Source organism: Podarcis erhardii (assembly GCF_964252035.2).
Source record: "Podarcis erhardii genome assembly, chromosome: 10".
NCBI classification, from domain to species: domain Eukaryota; kingdom Metazoa; phylum Chordata; class Lepidosauria; order Squamata; family Lacertidae; genus Podarcis; species Podarcis erhardii.
The window spans coordinates 42,732,609-42,755,411 of record NC_138500.1 but is presented as its reverse complement, the minus strand read 5'-3'; the positions used below and the strand labels follow the sequence as shown (position 1 = coordinate 42,755,411).

At 39.8% G+C, this 22,803-nt stretch overlaps 1 protein-coding gene across 1 annotated transcript in view; it reads left to right on the top strand.

Moving 5' to 3' along the window:
• The window catches only part of NAV3 (neuron navigator 3), a 440,591-nt gene that overhangs the window by 392,374 nt on the left and 25,414 nt on the right, over nt 1–22,803 (top strand). Inside the window, 9 exon segments of the mRNA XM_081879446.1 lie at nt 821–844; nt 2,190–2,267; nt 11,032–11,115; nt 13,026–13,137; nt 15,654–15,775; nt 16,318–16,338; nt 17,498–17,670; nt 19,009–19,074; nt 20,900–21,053. Of these exon segments, the coding sequence (XP_081735572.1) occupies nt 821–844; nt 2,190–2,267; nt 11,032–11,115; nt 13,026–13,137; nt 15,654–15,775; nt 16,318–16,338; nt 17,498–17,670; nt 19,009–19,074; nt 20,900–21,053 (834 nt within the window).

Below are 22,803 nucleotides of genomic sequence, written 5' to 3'. Positions count from 1 at the left end.
GTTCCATCTTTTTTTAAATAGAAGTCTCCCCACTACTATGTCATGGTGCCCACAAATAAGTTTTTATATGATTTTCTGTGCCTCTGGTCATACTACCGGGATAAGAGATACAAAAAGCTGTGTTACTTTTGATGCAAAAGATGCATTGAATAGACTGTCAGTCTCTTTGCTCTCATTATATCACAGCTGTGTCTGATTAATGCAGACTTGTGTAAAATTTCTTGTTTTACCTTTGATTTTATTCCAAGTGTTATGCTTCAAAAGAAGAGGCCTTTTGAGTCTGTAAACTGGGGTCCTGTGGAAATGTGGGTAGTTCCTTGGCAGTATCATGGAACTATCCACATTTCTATACCAAAATTTTAGGAGTCTTTGCTTGATGATGCTTCTAAGAACCACCTTATTCGCTATTATTTTTATTTTTGAAATTTCTATATAGTCCTTCAATAGCCCATTCAGTTCAAATCCTAGCACAGGATAATGAACAAATTTTTAAGAAATCTTTCAGGTATTAGACAGAGTCAACAGGACTTAAAGTATCTTCTCAGAAGTCAATCCTGTTATGTATGATAGAACTTGCTCCCAGGTAAAGGTGTATAAGGTTGTGTCCTAAAACACTAGTAGTAACTTCATTTGCAGACAAAGTTGCATCCAAAAATCTGCTTATGATCTTGCTTTCTTCATTCTTATACTATTTTTTTTGCAATTATATTTGAGAACTTGTTTTTATCTGAGTCAAAATCTATTATTTTGATTTTCTTAAATAGAATTCAGTTGTATGTTTCCATAAATAAACTGCTCTTGCTTTCACTCTTTCCCATAGGCTGAAGAAAAGGCACATTCAGAGGTAAAAAGATTGGCATTTTTAATTTTATACAAAATATTTTTCTGTACAGAGGGCTTTTCAATAGCCTCAAATGTCCAGCATGAACCTATGATGACGGCAGCTCTCATGTACTTGTATGGTGTTATTTATGCCAGCACATTTTCTTATCAGAAAGGGCACAAGGCCCCCTCAGTCACCACCAGCTGCCAGCAACCTCTTACTGCTATCCTCACCTGACTTTTCCAGCCATTGCCCTATTGAATCCATTCCTACTCAAATAATTAACTGTCTTTTATGATAAGGGCTATTAAACTACTAAAATATTATAGAGAGGAACTAAAGGTTAAGTGTATTACACTTGTAGTTGATGTTTTGTGGGATGTCTCTTGCTCATTCGGCAGGGCATTTGAGTCATTATTCCATCATTCTCACATATATAGATGATGCCAAAATCTCTCCTCCATTTTCTCAAAGGTTTTCTTTCCCTGTGACAGAGGATTCCATTTTTCTTACCCATTCTTCTGGCATTTGATAATTTCTTTAGAATTTTGGTGGGTGTGGGGTTTTGAACTTAATGTTGCAAGACAACTGGGAATTGGGGCATCTGTTTGACACCCCCCCCCAGCCCCAGTAAACATGTCTCCAGCATTCTCTAGCCTTCAGGGCTGCCTGCACTTCCTGTTCCTGCATGATGTTGTCGTCTTCCGGGACTTGACTGAACTGTGGGCCTTCAGGAACAATAAAGAAGTGAGATGATTTACAGAATGCAAAAGGGACACTCACAAACATGCTTCAGAAATAATAAAAGTATGACAAAATCCCCACACCCCAACCATGAGAATGCGCAGAAGCATCGAGTCGCAACCCACGCGTGCGCAGACATGCAAACGCAGGTTGCAAACGCTGCGGGTTGCAAACGTGCATCCCGCAGGGATCACGTTCGCAACCCGAGCGTCCACTGTACAGTTTTCTCACTAATTGATGGAGAATGGTAAAAGAAAAAGGAAAAGTGGGCTAAATTTTCAGCACAGCACTGCATTGGATAGAAATTAACTCATGCTTCACATGCTTAATACTAAGCTTATGCAATTCAGTTCATATCAACTTTCACACATTTTAAATAAATATATATAAAGCTTTAAAATTTAGATTTATGTGATGTGTATATGGTGTATCTTAATGAAAATTTTTAAACCATAGATGAAGCCTTTGATATACAGTACTGTCTGTAGCATATACACAAATGTTGGAACAAATGGCACCAGCTATTCTTCTACTGTAATTTCGCATATTGAATAGCCTTAGTTAAAGCATAAGGTTATACTGGCATATTTTGAGAGACATTTGTGTTTGTTCCCACATCCAGCAAATTCATAAACTACGAAGGGAGCTGGTTGCATCACAGGAAAAAGTGGCCACCCTGACATCACAGCTGTCAGCTAATGTAAGTCATTAATAATTTCTACAGGGTTTTAATGTATATATGCTTTTATAATCACAATAATCATGTGAGGAAGACCACTGCCATTATCCCTTTGCAAACACAGGTGAGACTGATGAAAGGCATTTATACTCCTATTCTTCAAGCCCTAGCAGTCCATAAAGTTGAAGAGCTGCTGTTTAATTAATTAATGTGACTATTAGTGCTAACTAACAATTAGTTAACACTAATAGTCACATTAATGGCTCGAGACTACTGAGGAAGCCCAGAAAACTCTGCTCAGGGAGTGGGCTATCAGCCAACTCCAATAAATTGGCCCTATCAGGGGTGAAACAGCAGCTTTTCAACTTTATGGACAGCTAGGGCAAAATGGGGATAGAACGCTAGCACCCTGTCTTCCATCTGCACTTCACAGCTACCGGGAACATCATTGAACTTACCTACATTCTTCTTGAACTTACCTAAAAACAAGAAAAAACAAAAATTGAGTCAAGAAGTTGTAAGAACTTAGTAAAATCTGACACTGCAAGTTCACTTTATTTTAGATAGCTTATAAGTTTTTGTGGCACTTTGTAAGTAGTTGTTTTATGGCACTTTGTAAGTAGTTGTCACAAATTTGATAAATGGTGAAAAATTGTTTTTGAAAAAGAATATTGTGTGAATAATTGTCACCTATGTGCTGTACGGGTTGCACAATTATCAATGGCACAGGTTGTATTTCTTCAGCAGATAAATATTCTACAGCTTTTTAAATGTGTCTGTGGGAGGGAGAATTATTGTTGTTGTTGTTTATTGTAACTATTTATTTTGTGCTTTTCTCCAAAATATTGTTAGCTCACGGAGCTTCAAACTCCTCCCTTTCCCACCCACCCCAAACCAAGATTACACTGTGCAAAACAGGGGGCTAGAGGTGAAAGACATTGCCCCCTTTCATGCATTTCCTAATAATTCAGAAAGCATTTTGAATTATTTTATCCAGCAATCACCCTAAAATATCTGCTTTTCCGTACCTGTTCCATAAGGTAATGCTATTTTTTACCTGTGTTTCCTACTGTTAAGAGCTGAGCAATATTGTTTGCTCAGCTGAAATTCCTCACAGCATCACCACCTTCTATAATTCACTTATGTGCACTGGGCAGGGATCAAAACAACTACCTCCCACTGTTTCTGATGCAGTGTTAGCATTGTGGTTCTCAAAGTGCTTGGCGCAGATATTTAGTCAGGCATTTCTATGGCCACACTAAAAGTTAAGTATTTTTTTCTAGGATCGGGGAAATCACGATGGTGGGATTTCAAATTCTTGCTTATAATAAAAAGTGCTATTGCTTTTATGTGAAATATTTTTATTCTTTATTCTATTTGAATGATATTTACATTCTACTTATTAAACACTTAATCATAAAAGTAAAAAAAGAAACATGGGCAGAGTTACAGCTACAAACATTTCTTCTGTCAGTAAGACAATTATAACTACTAATGTTTGATTCTTTTATGTACGCAGTATGTAAAGGATTGTGTGAAATGTGACTTAAAAAAAAATCCAAAAGGAGGTAGCTGCTGGGATTTTGAGCTTCTACAAAATGATTTTAGCTTTTGTTGAAGCACAGCAATTACTACTGTCAGAAAATAAAATGTCAGGTGTCAGCTGGTGACATTGGTGGGTGCTTTTGAATAATGCAACATTTTTATCGTTTTATGTTTTGAAATGTGACTGACTAGGAGCAGAGAAGTTCAGATATGGACTACGTTTCCAACTTTTTGTAGTACTCTAGCAGCTTATCTTTTGAAATTGCTCCTTTCCCTAAAGGGAACCCACTTGTATGATTGAAGGTGTTGTAATTCTAGACATATAAGATTCCTTTTGTGTAGCTAGTATCCACCATATTAAATTATTAATCCTGTTGAAGGATGAACCCAAAAAATCCATATTCTGCTCTACTTTGACAAACAATTTTTGAACAACTTGCTACGGTCAGGCAGTGTCAGAACTTCAGCTTCCATTTATGACCAGCAAGAGTAATGCATCCTAGATTAGCAGTAACCACAGAAGTGAAAATTTTAACTTAATTTGAAAAGGTTTGAACAGTTTTACAAGACTTCCTGTGTTACTAGTTTTCAGTGTTTCATCACTGTGAAAGAAGAAAGGCGAGTCCTTTTCTTAGCGTAGGATAGAAATAAAATGAGCAGATGATGTAGGAAGAAGTCATCCTGCACATGCTGCTTGCTATGGAACAGTAGAGGTAGGAGGAAAAGAGCCATTGCTTAGGAGTAGAGGGTGTGACGTGGGGAGAATGCCAGGCAGAGATCTGGCGGACCAGGTTAGGTCTGTGGGCCATTTTAGTCACACTGAAATCAATGGAACTTTAGTTACTACAAATTTGCCCCATCAAGTTACACTTTGGCCTCAATCAACGCATCATTTAGATTTGTGTGCGCAATCTTTGTCAGAATAAAAATTGAAATGTCTTTTTGCACATCTTTTTACACTTTCCTGTTTTCTGACTTAGTAACAATACCTATTGGAAGCCATAATTTAGCAAGCATGTGTTTTATCTCTTGTTTGTTAGACAAGATTATCTTATCTGAGACTCCTGTGCTCTGTTCAGTATCTAGTTATTCATCTCAGCTGATAAAGCCCAAAGCATCTTCCTTTTTTTACAATTTAATCTACTCAAACTCCAGCTGCTGCTGATGTCTTGATTTCCAGTTACTTCAACTTGATGATTGAATTTCCCTTTGTTGTTTGCTTCTGAACTGCTGAAGGGGAAATCCCAGAACTATTTTTTTTTTTTTAAAGGTGTTCTTTTAGTTCAGTTTGTATCTAACTAGCAGACTTACTACCAGATTGAAATGTCATTACTATCACTTATCTTTGGGCCTACCTAGCATATTCGGTTTCTCTTTGATCAGCACATCTTGAGGCCTGGAGAGCAGGGAATGCAGAACTGACATTGGTTGAAAGAGTTACTGGGGGTGCACAGGTGAGAAATTCACGAGACAAGGCACTTTAGGCTTGTGGTTCTTGCAAGGTGGTACTGGGTTTCTCTACAGGGTTCTCTTCCTCAGAGGAGGTCTGGTCTGGGTTAGGGGAGAGGGATTGTGACAATGCCTATGCCATGTACATATGGCTGTCCTAAGTAGACAAATTAATTCAGGAGTTTCCCTAAATTAGGAGACTTTTATCTGTCCCTATCCTTGCCCAGGAGGCCTCACTCATGGATAGGATGGAACTGCTATTAATTTAAATTTAAATGAACACATTCCTTTTCCTTAAAATAAATCTTAAAAATAAGGCATGAACTGTCAAAAATCTGAAGACCTCCCCCACATATACTGTTACTCAAGGAAAAATCGACCATTGTTCCATTTTCTCAAAAAATAAAATAAAATCAATAGTGCAAGACAAGAACCCAACTTAAATTTTTGAAGTATAATATATTTTTTCTCTGTAGAAGTGACAGTTGCCTAGCAATAAGCATTTCAGCCATGATATTCATAATGCAGCAAAAGTGCTTTCTCTGTTGGAATGCAGTTGTCAATTTTAATGCTGAATATTATTTGATTGGTGCTTTTTAATTTAAAAAGTGAATTTTGCATTAGTACATAGAATCAGAGAATTAAAGAATTGTAGAGTTGGAAGGAGACTCTGAGGATCATCTAGTCCAAACCCCTGCAATGCAGGAATCTTAACTAAAGCACCTATTTCTTTTTCTTCTTTTTTTTTTTTTGCCAGTCTTCAATCTTTTTATTTGACCGTCAGTAAAGCACCTATGACTATTCAACCTCCAAGGAAGGAGAGTCCATCACCACCTGAGGGAGTTTATTCCTCTGTCAAACACCTCTTACTGTCAGAAAGTTCTTCCTGATGTTCAGTCGGAATCTCCTTTCTTGCAACTTACACCCATTGGTTCAAGTCCTACTCTCCGGAGCAGGAGAAAACAAGCTCACTCCATCTACCGAGTGACAGCCCTTTAGATATTTGAAGATAGCTATCATATCTCCTCTTAGTCTTCTCTTCTGTAGACTGAACATACCCAACTCCCTCAACTGTTCCTCATAAGGCTTTATTTCCAGACGCTTGATCATCTTGGTCACTCTGCTTGCACATGTTCCAGCTTGTCAATATCCTTCTTAAATTGTGGTGCCCAGAACTGGACACAGTATTCCAGATGTGGTCTGACCAGGGCAAAATAAAGCGGTACTATTACTTCCCTTGATCTGGACACTATAATTCTGTTGATGCAGCCTATAATAGCATCAGCTTTTTTTGCTGTTGATGCTTGTTGTTTGCTAAGACCCCTAAAGCCTCTTCACATGTACTACTGGCAAGCCAGGTGTCCCCAATCTTATATTCGTGCATCTGGTTCTTCCTGCCTAAGTGCAGAACCTGACATTTGTCCCTTCTGAAATTCATTTTGCTAGTTTGGGCCCAGTTCTCCAATCTGTTAAGGTCATTTTGAATTCTGATTATGTCTTCTGCACCGTTAGCTACTCTTCCCAGTTTGGTGTCATCTGCAAATTTGATAAGCATCCTGTCAACTCTTTTGTCCAGGTCGTTTAAAAAGACGTTGAAGTGGGGTCTTCCTGTGCTTATAATGCTGGGTCTGGGAAGGAGGTGATAAGAGTAGCCTTGCTGTCTTGCTGTCACTGGGATCAAGGTGGTTAGAGCAGACTTCCTCAACCTCGCCCCTCCAGATGTTTTTGACCTGCAACTCCCATGATCCCTAGCTAGCAGGACCAGTGGTCAGGGATGATGGGAATTGTAATCTCAAAACATCTGGAGGGCCGAGGTTGAGGAAGCCTGGGTTAGAGTGTGCCAGTATGACTTTCTTCTTCCTCTTCCTTCTTTCATGGTCTTATGGATTGGAGCCACCAGTAGGGCTATAGAGACCCTAGTATTGTCCTTATATGCCACTTCCCCATCTTTTCTGGAATGCAGCCATACTCCTCAATTAGTGCCACAACTGAGTTACTTGTAGCATATTCCTCCTGGAAGCATTTGATTGTATTCAGTGTGGTTTGTAGACTTTAGATACTGCAAAGTCTGCTTCCATTTATGTTCTTGGCAGAATATATCTGAGTGAAACAAAGGAAGATCTATCATCATTTGGACACAGTTAGGTTCGTACTTCAAAGTTATAGCATGTCAGTGCACAGGGAACATGCATTTTATCACAGACTTCTGAAAATCAATATTTTTGACATAGTTATCATTCTGTGAAGATCTGGGCACAGTAGTAAGCCCATCACCTTTAAAGTGCATTACAGGAAGCTTATTATGGGGGTGGGAGGCAGAGCTGTACACAGAACTCAAGTTACCTGGACAAAACCAACTTCTGGTATAATTTTCACAGCTTTAAATGCCATATTTATCTGGACAAAACAATATTCTCCTTTGTATCTGACAAACATTACTGGGGAACTTAAATATAGGAGGAGGAGAAATTATTTGTCAACAAAGTTAACTTGTGCATTTGTACATTCTGATCCACTTTCTTCTCTTCAGATCTGTGACTGTTCCTTTGAGATATTCAAGCTCAAAAATTCATTGTGTAATTTCTGTGTGGTTGTTTTTTTGTGTTGCGGTTATATATGGAGTAGCAATAGGTTTCTTCTCTTCAATACTCATATAGTGTAACTTGTGAGGTAGTTGTGTACCCAACTGCAGATTTAGTTACTTTGCTTTTGGGGGCATTTATTAACCTACTGTTCAGCTCACAGAGCTTCCCAAAGCAGCTTGAAATGCAGCATAAAGTCAATGAAAACAATATGAACCTAATGTGATGTCTCCCATATAACCCCCATCATCCCTAACTATTGGCCATGCTGGCTGAGGCTGATGGGAATTGTAGTCCAAAGTCTTTAGGAACTGCATTGGGAAAGGCTGAAATGAACAGATACTGACAAATTTAAAGCTGAGCAAGAGGCAAAACAGCATTAAAGCCAAGGCCCAGAAATCCTGGAACTCATTAAAGAGATTTTCACCTGTTGCTGAAAACAAAACAAAATCTATACCATGCAAATATCCCTGAGAAGAAAGTCCAAAAGAGGTTGGACCTGTCATCACCACCCACATCACCTCTTATGGCAGAGTAATAGAAAATTATAATACCTAGAACATTCTTGCACGATTAAGTGGTCCACACAGTACCTGGGTTTGACTGATTCCCAAGTTATTTAGGGCTTTTAAACGAGCTCTGTGAGCCATGCTAAAAAATGGACTTGAAGCTAGGGATATACATGAGATGTGGTCAAATCCCAAGCTCAACTAGGGGTTGACTCAGAGTAATTTTGGGCTTGTCTGAGATGAAGCAGATCTGTACAAGGTAGCTCAGTGCTTTGCTGGCCTTTGATGATCTCTCTCTCTATATATATATTTAAAAATTGCAAACATCTACTAAAAGTAGTAGGTCTTATTTATTGTAAGGAATAGTGCTAAGATGGGGTGCTGAGGGAAGGGAGATCAAACATCCAAGTGGGAGAAGGCCAGAGATTGGTGCATACTGGCTTATACTTGGAACCAGTGTAATTATTTCAGAATTGATGTACCATAGTTGTGGTCCCACGTAGTAATCTTGCCACTATACTTTGATGCAACCATGGTTTCCAAACAGACTGGCCTCTCCAACAAAGTGGGGAGATCACACAAATAAAGAATTCATATTCCTGGATATGTCTTGAGTGTTTGGTTCACATTAGTTTCATGGTATAAAGAGGTGAGGCACCTGATGGCTTTTCCAGTAGGTATTATGGGACCAGGTATATTTCTCTGTTCACAGAATAATCCCCAATTAGGTTTTATTCATTGAAAAGCATTCAGTTTTAATAACATCAGCACAGGAAGTGGATTCAGATGGTCCTAATACATAAGACTGCTATCATATAGTTTCCTGCCTAACTTGTTCACTTGCCTTAAGATGACCTTTCCCTTAGCCTCAAAATGCTTGTTAGTTGTCAGGGAAAATAAAATTCTCATGTTATGTTACCTTCTTCTGAGCGGACTTTTTCAACCCGACTCGTGCATATTTAAAGCAAGCAAACAGAAGCATAGCCAGTCTTCTTCCTGCTGTGAGATTATATTAATATTTCACACTATGATTGTTTTCTATATCTGAGGGGGTTTTCGTACTTGTGCTATCAAATTCAACACCCCACCACCACTTTAAAATGCTTTATTAGTTTGGAAAGTGCATACAAAATATATTTAGCCAGTAACCAAACATAAAAATAGACACATGTATCCCTTCTGCACACAATTATTGGTTCTTTTAAACTGGCTTACTGAATAAAGCAAAAGGGGTGGGGGAAGTCTTCTGAATGCACATTTTAGAGGAAGGACAAAATGGGAAAGCAACAGGAGAGGATGCATTTTGAATTGGATTAGTTGGTGATTAAGTTACTCTTATTGTAATTATTAAACACACACTTTAGGCAGAACCATGACATTCCCTCTCTCCCCCACCCCAAAATTTACTGGGCCATGTGGATCGTAAAAATGCACTGAGGGGTTTCATCACTTTTTTTCAGCAGGTAACACTTTAAAGGGACACAGGTGGCGCTGTGGGTTAAACCACAGAGCCTAGGACTTGCCGATCAGACGGTCGGTGGTTCAAGTCCCCGCAATGGGGTGAGCTCCCGTTGCTCAGTCCCTCCTCCTGCCAACCTAGCAGTTCAAAAGCACGTCAAAGTGCAAGTAGATAAATAGGCACCGCTCTGGCGGGAAGGTAAACGGTGTTTCCATGCGCTGCTTTGGTTCACCAGAAATGGCTTAGTCATGCTGCCCACATGACCTGGAAGCTGTACGCCAACTCCCTTGGCCACTAAAGCGAGATGAGCTCCGCAACCCCAGAGTCGGCCACGACTGGACCTAATGGTCAGGGGTCCCTTTACCTTTACCTTAACCCTTTAAAACGTTTCATGTGACTATTTCATGCTGGCAGCTGTGCACTCCTGGCAGTTTCTATTTTCATGTTTCCCCCTCTTTTTAAACTTTTTGCTGTGCCTGGGGTGGCAAAAGTTGAATTTTGTGGCTACTGGTGGTGGCGGTGCTCCAAACTGCTGACTGCCATTATTCTTCCCCAGAAGGCCCTTGAATAAAGATATAACAATGTTCTGAGGAGGATTTGTAGAGCAAAATGCAGGTTCGTGAACTTCGGAATGCTTGAAAGATGGTTTTAAAAGATTCCAGAAAGCATGGGTGCTGCCCGACTCTCAATAGGAAGGGGGGGGCCTTCCAATAAATTCACTCGACAAATCTTTCCAACACTTTTGGGTGCTCCTTTAGGCACCCAAAAACCATTTCTAGCAGAAACTAGAAACACTGAACTTTTGGCAGACCTCTAGTTTGGAGTAGGGCACAATCAAGTACAGTGCTGCCATATTTAAGGGTTGCTATTCTATAGCAAGTCCAGGTGAAACATGTTCTTGTTAAAGAATGCCCAAATAATTGTACTGGGCAAAGCATCACAACTGTACAATTGATCTGGTATTGCCCCAAAGCCACAGAATTCTACAGAGAAACTGGAATTGACACTGTGTACTACGGACAGCTGGGAGTAGTGTCTGCCCCATGCAGATAGGAAAGTGCAAGGAGGTTGGAGAACGATTAGGAATTTAAATAGAAGTAACTTTTGATGGTGATGGTCATGTAGGGTTGTGTGTTTTTTTTAAGCAGAAGTACATCCAAGCATATTGTATAGATTTTGTATAGTGCATTTGAAACCTATTGACATTTGACTGACTCCCCACCACCCCATCTTCTTCACAGGCCCATCTCGTAGCAGCTTTTGAAAAGAGCTTAGGAAATATGACGGGCCGGCTGCAAAGCCTAACAATGACAGCTGAACAAAAGGTATGTTAGAAACAGCAGATGCTTTAATGTGGAAAACCGTTCTTGGTTTATATTAAAGTTTGTATTGAAGGCTGAATGAAAGGACAGCTGTAAGAATAAACAGGCAGGTGCATCAATTTTTTTTTTTATGACTATCGATGCTTCGTGAAAACGCAATAAGAATAACGTTGCACACCATCAGATTTAGCCAAGCTATATCAGAGGGCAGTGTGATGATAAAATCTTTCATTTCCAGATTTTAATTAAAACATTTGTGACTCTGAATTTAATCTGTATTGAAAGATTAAGCAACAAAAGGTGGTCATAAACCAAGTGGAGTGCTTGTTCCAGTCTGCCAGCATTGTCAAAACGCTAAATATTAGAAAGAAGAGATATTACAAAGATAGGAAAACGAGCCAATAGCAAGTGTTATCTTGGAGCAGCTGGGGCTGGATTTGGTTTTGACTTTGCTTGTTTTGCAATACTTTTAAGTCAGAGTTGGGAAACTGGATCTGGCTCATGGACCAAGTCCTCATCTCCATAGGCCCTCCTGTCTGTCAATCATTTGCTGTCACAATGAAATCCGATGATCCATTTTAGCCCATGAGGTTTGAAAACAAGCTATGAGGGCAAAAAAAATAAATGTGTGGACAGTGCTTTCCTAATGCTGAATATCATTTCATACCATTTGGACAGAAACATCAAAGCTACAGGTTGCAGAAAAGAATTGGCAGGATCCTCCATTGAAAAGTGCAGATGGATGAATGAATGCTGCTCAAATTGATGGTTTAATGATGGGTAGAATGTTTATGTATATGAGATTATATTTCCCCCCCCCCCTTAATTTATGATTTTAATGATGTATTTATTTAGTCCTGGGACCATTTGTTGAGGAGAAGGTTATTAATACTGTAAACAAAATAACTGGAAAATGAAATGAAGGCAAAGGCAAAATAACTTTTCCTTGCACACCTCTTGTTTCCAATTAAGACATGTGTGAGGATCAAGTTCATTAGCTTCTCTTGTGCTGTGACTACGTACTCAATTAGGCTGCTCCTGTAGGGATAGGTTATTTCAGGATTGTAGGATCTATTTTGTCTGCTAATAGATCCCTAGAGTCCGTCAAGTAGGACCAGCTGGGGAGAAAAGTGGCTGGGGAAGAAGTCAGGTGCAAAGCAGTAGCTTGGTAGTAATACCAAGATGGTGGTGGTAATACCAGTTACTTCCTATAAATTCTACATTGAGATAACCCAAGTATATACAAGTGCAGATCTACACCAAAGTTACTACAGACCAGGGATCTACTACAAATTCACCTTCTGCCTAAGGACACACAAGTGAACCACTGTAATAATAATAATTTCTCAAAAGGAATTTCTTCCAGTTTGATCTTTTCATCTTCTATAAAGCTTCGGGCTTCCTTTCTCAAAGAGATTATAGCACTGGCACTGACTTCAATAAGCTTTCCCAGACATTTGAGCATATAAGCTTTTCTTTTTCTTCTTCCATGTTGCTGCTAAGGTCAAATTCCTTCAGTAGCTTTAATCCTCATTATATAAAATGAGAACTAGAAACAGAAATGTTAAATGCAGTTTAAATTAAAACTGTGCATTACACTTGTTAAAACCGTGCCCTGCCAAGTGAAAAGATGAGTTACATTGCTTCATTTCATAAGAAATGAAATACATTTTAATAGATGTTTGTATTATTTTCTTCAAAATTCTTGTTATGCAGTATTTTATAGAGATCAATAGCTTCTAACCTGATGGTTCTGACATACTGTATTAGCTGAGTTGAAAAGCATACATGATGCCTAGTTTTCACCTGAATTTCACCCAAATTACAATGCAAAAAGTGCATTTTGACCCCAGTGGGGGGTGGAAACCATAGTTACTCTGATACTTTTGTGACTTTTTCTACTGTTCCCAAAGGAATCAGAACTTATAGAACTACGAGAAACCATTGAAATGCTGAAAGCCCAGAACTCAGCTGCGCAGGCTGCTATTCAAGGAGCTTTGAATGGCCCAGACCACACTCATAAAGGTATGGATTGCTGCTGTTTTTTCACTGGGAACTCATTTTTGTCCCAAAGAAGTGCTAAGCTACTGGTTTTATGTTGTTCGGAAGAATAGCCTCTCTCTCAAGTTTTGATCTAGTTGTATTTGTGCTGTGTGCCAAATCCTGTCCTCCAGTTTCTCGAAACATTTCTCCCTCTGCAAAGCAATATTCCATTTTTCTCCCTCTTTCCCAGAGTACTTTAGAATTCATTCTTTGGTTGGTGCAGGGTTGAGCTTACTCTATTGCTGCAAGGTGGCCATGGGTGGTGTGTGTTTTTTCCTTTCCATTCAGCTTCTATCCAGCACTCTGAAGTCTGCCTGGTTGCCTGTCCTTGCTAATCTGAAAAGACCTCAGGGGAGTCCACTAAGCTTTAATTGAAGCATGGTAGCCTGAGAGTCTGGCTACCAAGTACTTAAGATTGGTACACCTATCTCTTTAATAATAAAAAAATACTGCACTTAAAAGGAATGAACAGCTATCACATGCAAAGTAGGCAGCCTCCCCACCTTCCCATACTTACAGGAAAGCCCAGCTGCTGAGGATGTCATGGGGTTTTCAGGAAACCTGGGCACCCAGGAAGGCTGCAGAGTGCAGATCACTGGAGAGACGATTGGTACAGTGAAATAAAGGACACTCACAGCAGCCCCCCTTGGCCACCTTGAAAGTAAGGTAAGCTCAAATAAATAAATAAATCCCACTGTTGAAAACTGCACTGAAAATTCCCCTCCCCTTTTGACAGTATTCTTATGCAGTTTCTTTTGTTATTAATTGATGGAAAATGGCTGAAAAACATGTAGGATAAAGTTTCAGTCACAATACAAACACAACACGTAGGCTAATAGTTATTAGAGAATTATTAGAGAATTTTCAGGACAGAACTAGTTTCCACAGCTGGAAAACTTCCATGTGTCATTTATAAACCACAGAATTATCTGACTTCTCTTGAGGAATTAGTCACTGGCTAAGGCTTGATAGCCCCTTTAATGCTGTTCTGCATGTGCACCTTGTGCATAGCAGCGGGAAAAAGTTCCAGCCAAAATAAATTAGTTTTACGTCATACAGTCATACCTTGGAAGTCTAACAGAATCCATTCTGGAAGTCCGACGTTCAAAAACCAAAGCGCAGCTTCCAATTGGCTGCAGGAGCTTCCTGTACTCAAGCGGAAGCTGTGTTGGATGTTTGTCTTCTGAAAAATGTTCACAAACTGGAACACTCACTTCTGGGTTTGCAGCGTTCGGGAGCCGATTTGTTCGGAAGCCAAGCTGTTTGTCAACGAAGGTACCACTGTACTGCTATGTTCTTTCCACAATTCACAATTACAGATTGAACAATAAGTATAAGAGTGTTTTCATGGTAAAAGTTCTTCTGATTTTGGAAGAACTTCTGTGTTGCTTAGGTACTGATCCCCACTACCAGGGCTGTCTTACCCAGAGATGCTAGTGGTGTGGGGTGCCAGGGCGCCAGGTTCTGGAGGGCACCAGGCGAGAGTCCGGGGAACACCGAACGAGTGTGCTGATTGAGCGAGGGTGCGTGCACCACTCCTGCTGAGCGTTGGCTTGGTTTTTCCCCTTTAGCCTGCAGGCGCCAAATTCTGCAGGGCGCCAGAAAGCTAAAGAGGAAAAAACCGAGCCAACACTCGGCAGGAGCGGTGCATGCACCCTCGCTCGCTCGGTGTGCTCGCTTGCCCAATGGGTTGAGGCGCAGGTGCACGCAGCGCCCCTCCTGCTAGCTGTCTCGTCTTCGAGCCAGGCATCGGGCACCGCAGATCTCCATGGGGGCGGCTCCCCCAGCTGGCTCACCACACTTGCCTGTCTCTGCCATGCCTCGCTCAAGCAGCGCCGCAACCAGAGCCTCCGCCTGCTGTGGCCACCATGGCACAAAGCGGCCAGCTGAGGCAGGAGGTGCCACGGCCTGCCTCCACCTCTTCCCCACCAGAGGAGCTGCCCTCCAGCCGCTGCTGCCTCCTCTAGCCCCACAAAGCTGGGCTCATCGCTGGCAGCACCGTCCCATCCCAAGAGGCTCCCTCCGCCGCTGCTGGCGTTCCCTCAACAACTCTGGGGAAAGGGGGGGAGGGGATGCCAGAGGGATCTTTGCACCATGGCGCCGGATATGTTTAAGACGGCCCTGCCCGCTATCTAGTTGTCCAGGGTACTTGCTTCTTCCCATGCTGGTTGTTTCCACTCCACATGAAAGACACTGGCTAGGGAGATGGTGGAGACCAAATAGGTGGCTTCTACACTGAGAATGAGTGTCCCACCAGAAAAAAGATTTTCCATAGTCACTTCTACAAGTAACAGTTTATTTGCATTTCCCTTTGGAATCCTATTCAGCTTCCACCAGAGCACTCAGTTTTAGTGGGATTTGGCATTCCATGACATTTTTAAACTCTAGAAAAGGGGGGTCCCTTGGGAATTAAGGCACTTCCATATTTTTTAATTATTTTTATTATTATTATTATTATTATTATTATTATTATTATTATTATTATTATTATTTTATAGATCTACGAATAAGGCGGCAACATTCCTCCGAAAGTGTTTCCAGCATCAACAGTGGCACCAGCCATTCAAGTATGGGCAGTGGTAATGATGCTGATTCAAAGAAAAAGAAAAAGAAAAACTGGGTAAGTGCTCTAGAGATTTAAATGCATTGAATAGACTTTTATATGGCTTCCTTCTTCATAGATAACACAATGGCGCATACAAATAACCCTTATAGTGGTGCCCTTCTGTATAATTAGCTGTTGATAATACTGTGGCTAGATAAATAAGGATTTGTTTGCACCTAGTGAGGTATGAGCATTGGCAAACAAAATATATTCAGATCGATGTGTAAGCATGTGAAAGCTTAGATAGATAGATAGATAGATAGATAGATAGATAGATAGATAGATACAGTTTTCTCACTCATTCTATAAAAGAGGTCAACTGTCTGGAATGCTTTAGAAAGAAAGCCAATGGAAATGTTTTAAAGATGGATAAATATAAAGTCTTTGATTTGAGAAGAACATTCACCTATCACAAGGGCTTCAGATTTTAGTGAAATAATGGAAATTTTACTTTTGTTGTTTAAAATATGTTTATTATGCAGGTAATATTTTAAAAATACTGATTCCAACTTCATTCCCTTGATTTGTAATTGCACACTCTTTCATGTTTCTGCAAGGTGAACTCTAGAGGAAGTGAGGTGAATATAAATCCCTGGAAAATTTGGCATGCATCTCAAAGAACTCTATCTTGGCATGATTGCTATTCATTTTGGCAGTAGGCTTTTGTACCCTTCTAAAACAAATTATTCTTTATGTCTCCTTAGTTTTTTCTCTATTCATTTTACCTCCAACTTTGAAATCTAGAAAGGGGGAGTGTCGCCAAAATCCATTTCTTTCTTATTAGAACTCATAAAGTAGAATGAATATAAATTATGGTAACTCAATCAGTACTTACACTCCCTGCTCTTGAAGTAATATTCATAGAACAAAGTGATTATGTGCTCCAATGTTTAGTAGAAGAAACATTTGGGTAATCAAAGCAACTATTTGGGGGAGGGGGGAACACACTTCCCCCCTCTGTATTAATAACTTGTGTGTTCGTAAGACGCTTTTGACAACTCAAAAATAACTGCATAGTGCTCATTGCATCCATAACGTTCGCCATCTCTACTCCTGAAATAAATGGCTCTTTGGCTATTCTGTCCCTTTCAATAATGGATAAAAAAACTTCTAGAGCAAAAAAAAAAAAAAAAAAAGCAGTGCTTATGCATATGAACTTGCTTCTTTAAAACAGAACTGCAGCAAATACCTCCTCTTTCCCCAACCCTTTCAGCTTCTTGTCAGCAAAAAGGCAAGCATCATATAACAGCTTAAAATATGCTTATTTCTGATCCATGCTACTGTAGAAATAATAGGGTCAAACTTCTAAAGGAAAAAAACAATTTTGTATAAATGATGCACAAAATCGCATTGATTGGAATGTCTTCTGAAAGTCAATAATTTTTAAACAATGTGGCTATTTAAGACCAGTCACCTTAATGGGAATGTCAGAGGAATGGGATTTCCACAGGAGGTGTAGGGTTTTAAATGAGCATCTGTTTAGCTGTACCACTTGATCCTGTACCTTTTCCATAGCGTTCAATGTTTGCGCTGTGCTCACTTGATTTTTTAAAAAGCACTCTATTGTGTTCTTAAAGATACTGTGTTGCACATGTTAATACCCTGCTTAATCTATACACTTAACCACAGGCAGTGGCTAGATTAGCATCTGCAAACTAACTTTTCAACAAAACGTAAAGTGAACCAAATGATCAGAGATAATCCACATAAATCTTAATTTTCTTTCTTCTTTCCTAGCTAAGAAGTTCATTCAAACAGGCCTTTGGGAAGAAGAAGTCCACAAAGCCTCCTTCCTCACATTCTGATATAGAAGAAGTCACAGATTCATCTCTTCCATCCTCACCCAAGTTACCCCACAGTTCCGGAGATTGTGGGTCTACATCAATAAAGCCATCCCAATCGGCATCCGCGTATGTTTTCCCTCTTTCTTAGAGAACAGCCATTTGTTAAAGAAGCAATCTTCAAAATAGTGATTGGTATTTCAGAAATACTGCCTCTCAACTTTCAATTCTGTACTTCCATTAATTGTTGCCTCTCAACCACTCTCTTGGTTAAGACCTTAATTTGCTGTTTAGAAAATTATCCCTTGGAAAATGTTACTTATCATCCTGTGCGTAGCTGTATTCAAACTGCACAGAGAGGAACTCTTGCTTCCATTGCTTTTCCACTTCATGCTACCTTGAAAAAAGCATTGATCCTGCATTCTTTTCCTTTCCATGTTTTCTTCGTGAGGGGAGACATACCTGGCTCATGACTGTTCTCTGCCATTTTCCTTTCCTGCCCCCAAGGCACCTCTGCGCCATATATACACACACACACACACACACACACACACACATATATATGTATAATGTCAGCTAAAAGACTATTGAATGCATCTTTGTAAGTTTTTGTGACAGAGCCCATTTCATCCAATGCATAAAGTGTCCTTGGATGTTATTCATACATACAAACAAATAAATTGTATATATGAAAACACACACAAACATAAAAAGAGGAGAGGTCAAGGGCACAACAATTCAAGAGAAGATGTGTCACATTACTGTACAAAATACACGAGGAAACAAGCTCAAGGCAACAGGGTAAAAGATGAAATCAGAGAGCATGTCTTCCAGTCCAAACAATTAATGAACTAGCAAAACAAGAAGACCCGTGTCAAAAAATACTTAAGCACTTCCTGTAGTGAGCCAGCTAATTCTTTTATCAAGTTTCGTTGTTACCACCACAGAATGCACAAGCCTATTCTTGTTAGATGCTTGCAATTCCAATTAGCTAAGGTTTTGATAATCAAGTTACATCCTAAAGGCACAGCCAATAGTGCTTGGTGCTTGCAGAGTGTTCTGTGGCTTGGCCAGTCAAAATATAATATATTCTCAAAAATATTATTGCATCTAAACATCTGCTTTCCTAAATGATGTGTCTGGTTTTGCCTCCTAGTCCTCAAGTGAAGCATTTTAAAATGACTGGAGCAGACTGGAGTGCATTGTCAGTCTTTTTATTTGCAGTCTGCCTATAGTACTTGGGATAAATGAAATCTATGTAAGCTTTGGCATATTTTGCTTCTTTGATTTATCATTCCATTCACACCTTCCACAAAAAAATCATTGTATTTTCATTCTGCTGTGTAGTGTGCTCCTTTTGTTTTTGTTTTTTTAGTTTGTTTCTTCCTTGGACCTGATCTCATTTTCTAAACCATTTCCTTTACTTTCTGTCACTTGCATCTGTCTGTCTATTGCGTGTATATGCAGGTCATCCCAAATCTGGGCTCCAAAGAAAAGGCAAAACGGCCACGTGATCTACAAACATAGATCCCGGTAAACTGGCATGTGGGGCTTGGAATTACATGTCTAAGAACTAGACTGAAGTGGCCCATTTGCCCTATCAATAGGCATTTGTAGTCATTCCATGAAAAATATAAAACATTATAGCACTATCATACTGGATGTACACTAACATGTAATAATGTATGAGTGGGTGGGGGGCCTGTAGCCCACATCAGTTCCAGCATGGCTAGAGGTCACGAATGATTGTCTGGTGGAGGGCCATAGGATGCACATCCTTGATATCTAATATGTGGTACTGAAAAATTTGAGCAGTGTGGATAGATATTGTTCTAGCTTAGCACAGCTGTCACCCAAAGGACATGTTTCTATATGTTCATCTAGGAAAAAATGGCGTATTTAAAAACTGAATTATCTTAATATGTATCTCACATGGTTTCAGAAAAGGGGGGATGATCAAGATTCACTTGCAAGGGCTTCTCATAATATTTTGCATTTTTTTTTTTCATTTGCTTGTGGAAAACTGCAATGTATGGAAGAAAATAGGGAGCCTCTTTGCCACTGAGCTATTGGATTGTGATTATATCCTCTTTCATAGCAAAAGAAAATAGCATCAAGGCAGAGTAGAGTAGAGAACGCCACTTTTAAAAAATGTAAACAAATAAGTTGTTTTGCCTTTGCAGTTAGTCAGGAAAAAATATTTATATTGATAATATCATCTGTTCTGCACCTTAGTACATATTTCTCTCAAATGTGGAAATTGTAAGGGAATGTGACACTTCAGTTGACTATACAGCCACGTGGAAACCATTGCTTCTGCAATGGTCTGGGACAAGCAACGAGCATCCCTGGTTTCCCTCTTTGCTGATGGAGAGCCCACATGATGGGACTGTTCCATATGATGAGTTCCCTCTTTGTGGCTTTCACTATGTGGAATCACTGCCAAAGGGAAGCATTTCTCAGTAGTCTTCACAAGACTGTTTCCTATGTTCCAGCAGCTGCGTGAAGACTGCTGAGAAACTCTTCCCTTAGGGGAAGTGATTACTTGCATTTTTTGAAATACTGATCATAGATCAAATTCCATAGCATTTGTTACACCAGCCATCACCTTAAATATAATAATATAGGGCTAGTCAATATGGTGCTGTCCAAATGTTGTTACTATAATAACTCCCATCATTCCTTATCTTTAGCCCTGTTGTCTGGGGCTAATATGGAAGCACAGCAGCATCTGGAGGGTGCCATGTTTGCCAACCTTGCCATAATATATCAGTGGAAATGGTTCCTATATTCAGCTAGAAGTCAGGGGTTGAGTAGTCAAGTAACAGCTACCAGATGTGGAGTAATCAAGAGATAACAGTGTGTGGGTAAAGCAGCCCTATACTTTTGCATTATACTTTACAGAGAACATTGCAAAGCTAAACTAACTTCATTTCAGCTCCAATACTTTAATTTTAATCACTGCTATTTTGGAAGATAGTTAACAATTGCATTGTTTTCATGAAACGTTAAATAAAGCTGCTACTGTTTTGGCAAATTAAAAACAGCCCTTCTCTACTTTGGGAGGAGTGAAATAACCATGCATAATAATTACACTTTGTACAAAAAGAAAATGTTAGAACTACTTAGGAAAGCTATAAAGGCAAGCTTATAATTTTATCTGGACATTTTCCCCCCCTTTTCATGTTTTTAAATTGAACCCATTCATGTAGTTTTGATGAAATTCTCCGTCCTGCTCCTAGAGAGCTACCAGCAGCAACCCTTTTTCTGTTCTTTGATACAGAATAATAGCACATTGCCTTCAGACGCGAGCGTTCCTTTAATCTTCTGCCTCTCTACCTTTTCCAATTCTTTTTAGGATCTGCGAATGCACAGAGGCAGAGGCTGAAATAATTCTGCAGCTGAAAAATGAGCTCAGGGAAAAAGAGCTCAAGTTAACAGACATCCGTCTTGAGGCCCTCAGCTCAGCACACCATCTTGACCAGATTCGGGAAGCCATGAACCGCATGCAGGTCGGCATTACTTACAAAAGCCATTTCCACAAATCCCTGCTGCAGTCATCATGGGCTGAACATAGGCATGGAATGGGATCAATAGAAATAATGTAGCTGAGATTTTAGTGGGATTGAAAAATAATGTAATAAGTAACCGAATTAGACCGTTAGATTTATGCCTCTCTCTAAAAGGTACTATTTAGCTTAGTGTCCCTGTCTCAGTTATTGGCAGTGATCCCCTATAATTGTCTTTTCCACTGCAAAATGCTAGTAAGAGATAACCTACTCAGAAAAGAATCTGAGAGGCTTCTGTAGCTTTAGAAGAGTGTTTGCTGTTTCAGTAAGAATTACATCAAATTTTCAGGGCAGCTGAAGGTCTTCATTTGCCTCTTAATTCCTTGGTCCTACCATTTCCCATTTTGCTATTTTATTCTGTAACATTTTTTTTCTAGTGGTCAAACTTCCAAGCTCGTAAACAGAGTCACAAAGTCTAGGATATGGGTAGGCAAACTAAGGCCTGGGGACAGTCCAGGAATCAGCGTGTTTTTACATGAGCAGAATGTGTCCTTTTATTTAAAATGCATCTCTGGGTTATTCGTTGGGCATAGGAATTCGTTCATTCCCCCCCCCCCCGAAAAAAATATATAATCCGCTCCCCAGTAAGATCTGAGGGACAGTGGACCGGCCCCCTGCTGAAAAAGTTTGCTGACCCCTGGTCTAGGAGATGCAAATGGTCATCCTCTACAGGGGTTGATAAAATGAACTAGCTGCTACACTGTTTTCCCAACATTTTCCCCTGTGGAGTCATGCAAGGAAATTAAGACCCAATTCCTGACACTAGAAATATATTTCTTTGAACTCAGTAGAGCTTGTAAGTAATTATATGTATGTACCCAGTCTCTGAGTATTAAAATCAAATAGGCAGCTTTGTTTTACTTGAAGATGTTGGTTCCTGTTAATGTTATGTTTCTGAAAAAGAAACTTCAATCTTCTCTTTATTGTTTCACCTATCATGCAATTTATAGAGTGTTTGCTGTGATTGCAGCAATATGGTTAAAGTGTCAAATTAAAGCACCCTGTACAAAGTTTTGCTGAAAAAATAGTGTAACTCAGAAGTGGATAATTGGTTGCCTTCAAGACTACAGTTCCCATCAACCCAAACAGCTTGGCCAGGAATGATGGGAGTTGTAGTTTAGCAACATGTGGAAGGCTATAGATTGGTCACTGCTGATTGATCCCAAGGAAAGGACAAAAAACAAACCAGTTGATTGGTGAGCTAAGCTGTTGTGATGCTGCAGAACTGTAGGTTTCTGGCTGTTGTGTTTTTAAATGAGTACGAGCAAGTTGTAAAAATGGTAACGTGAAACACATTAGGAGCCTCAACAGGAGAAAAGGACACATTGCTGATTAGAATGCTAACGCCTAAGAGGAGGGTCAGACTGATCCATTTGTAACTTTCAGCACAGGTGATAGGAAGGGCTTGATAGCAGTAAAACAAGCAAGAGACTAATATGGCTGGTAAACAGAAACCGGAAGCAGCGACTACTATGGCTTGAAGACAGAGGTCCATTATATTTTACACATACCAAGTTTATATTTGTTAATAATATTATTAGGTGTGATTGGCATACTGCATCTTCTGCTTTCCACATCGTGAAACTGCCTCCTGAGTACTTGGATTATTTTGGGCTGGTAGATTTTCCCCACAATATTTGGAACGGTTGCATTGTGTTTGTAAAGGACATGCTGTTTCGAGGTGTCGTTTGTC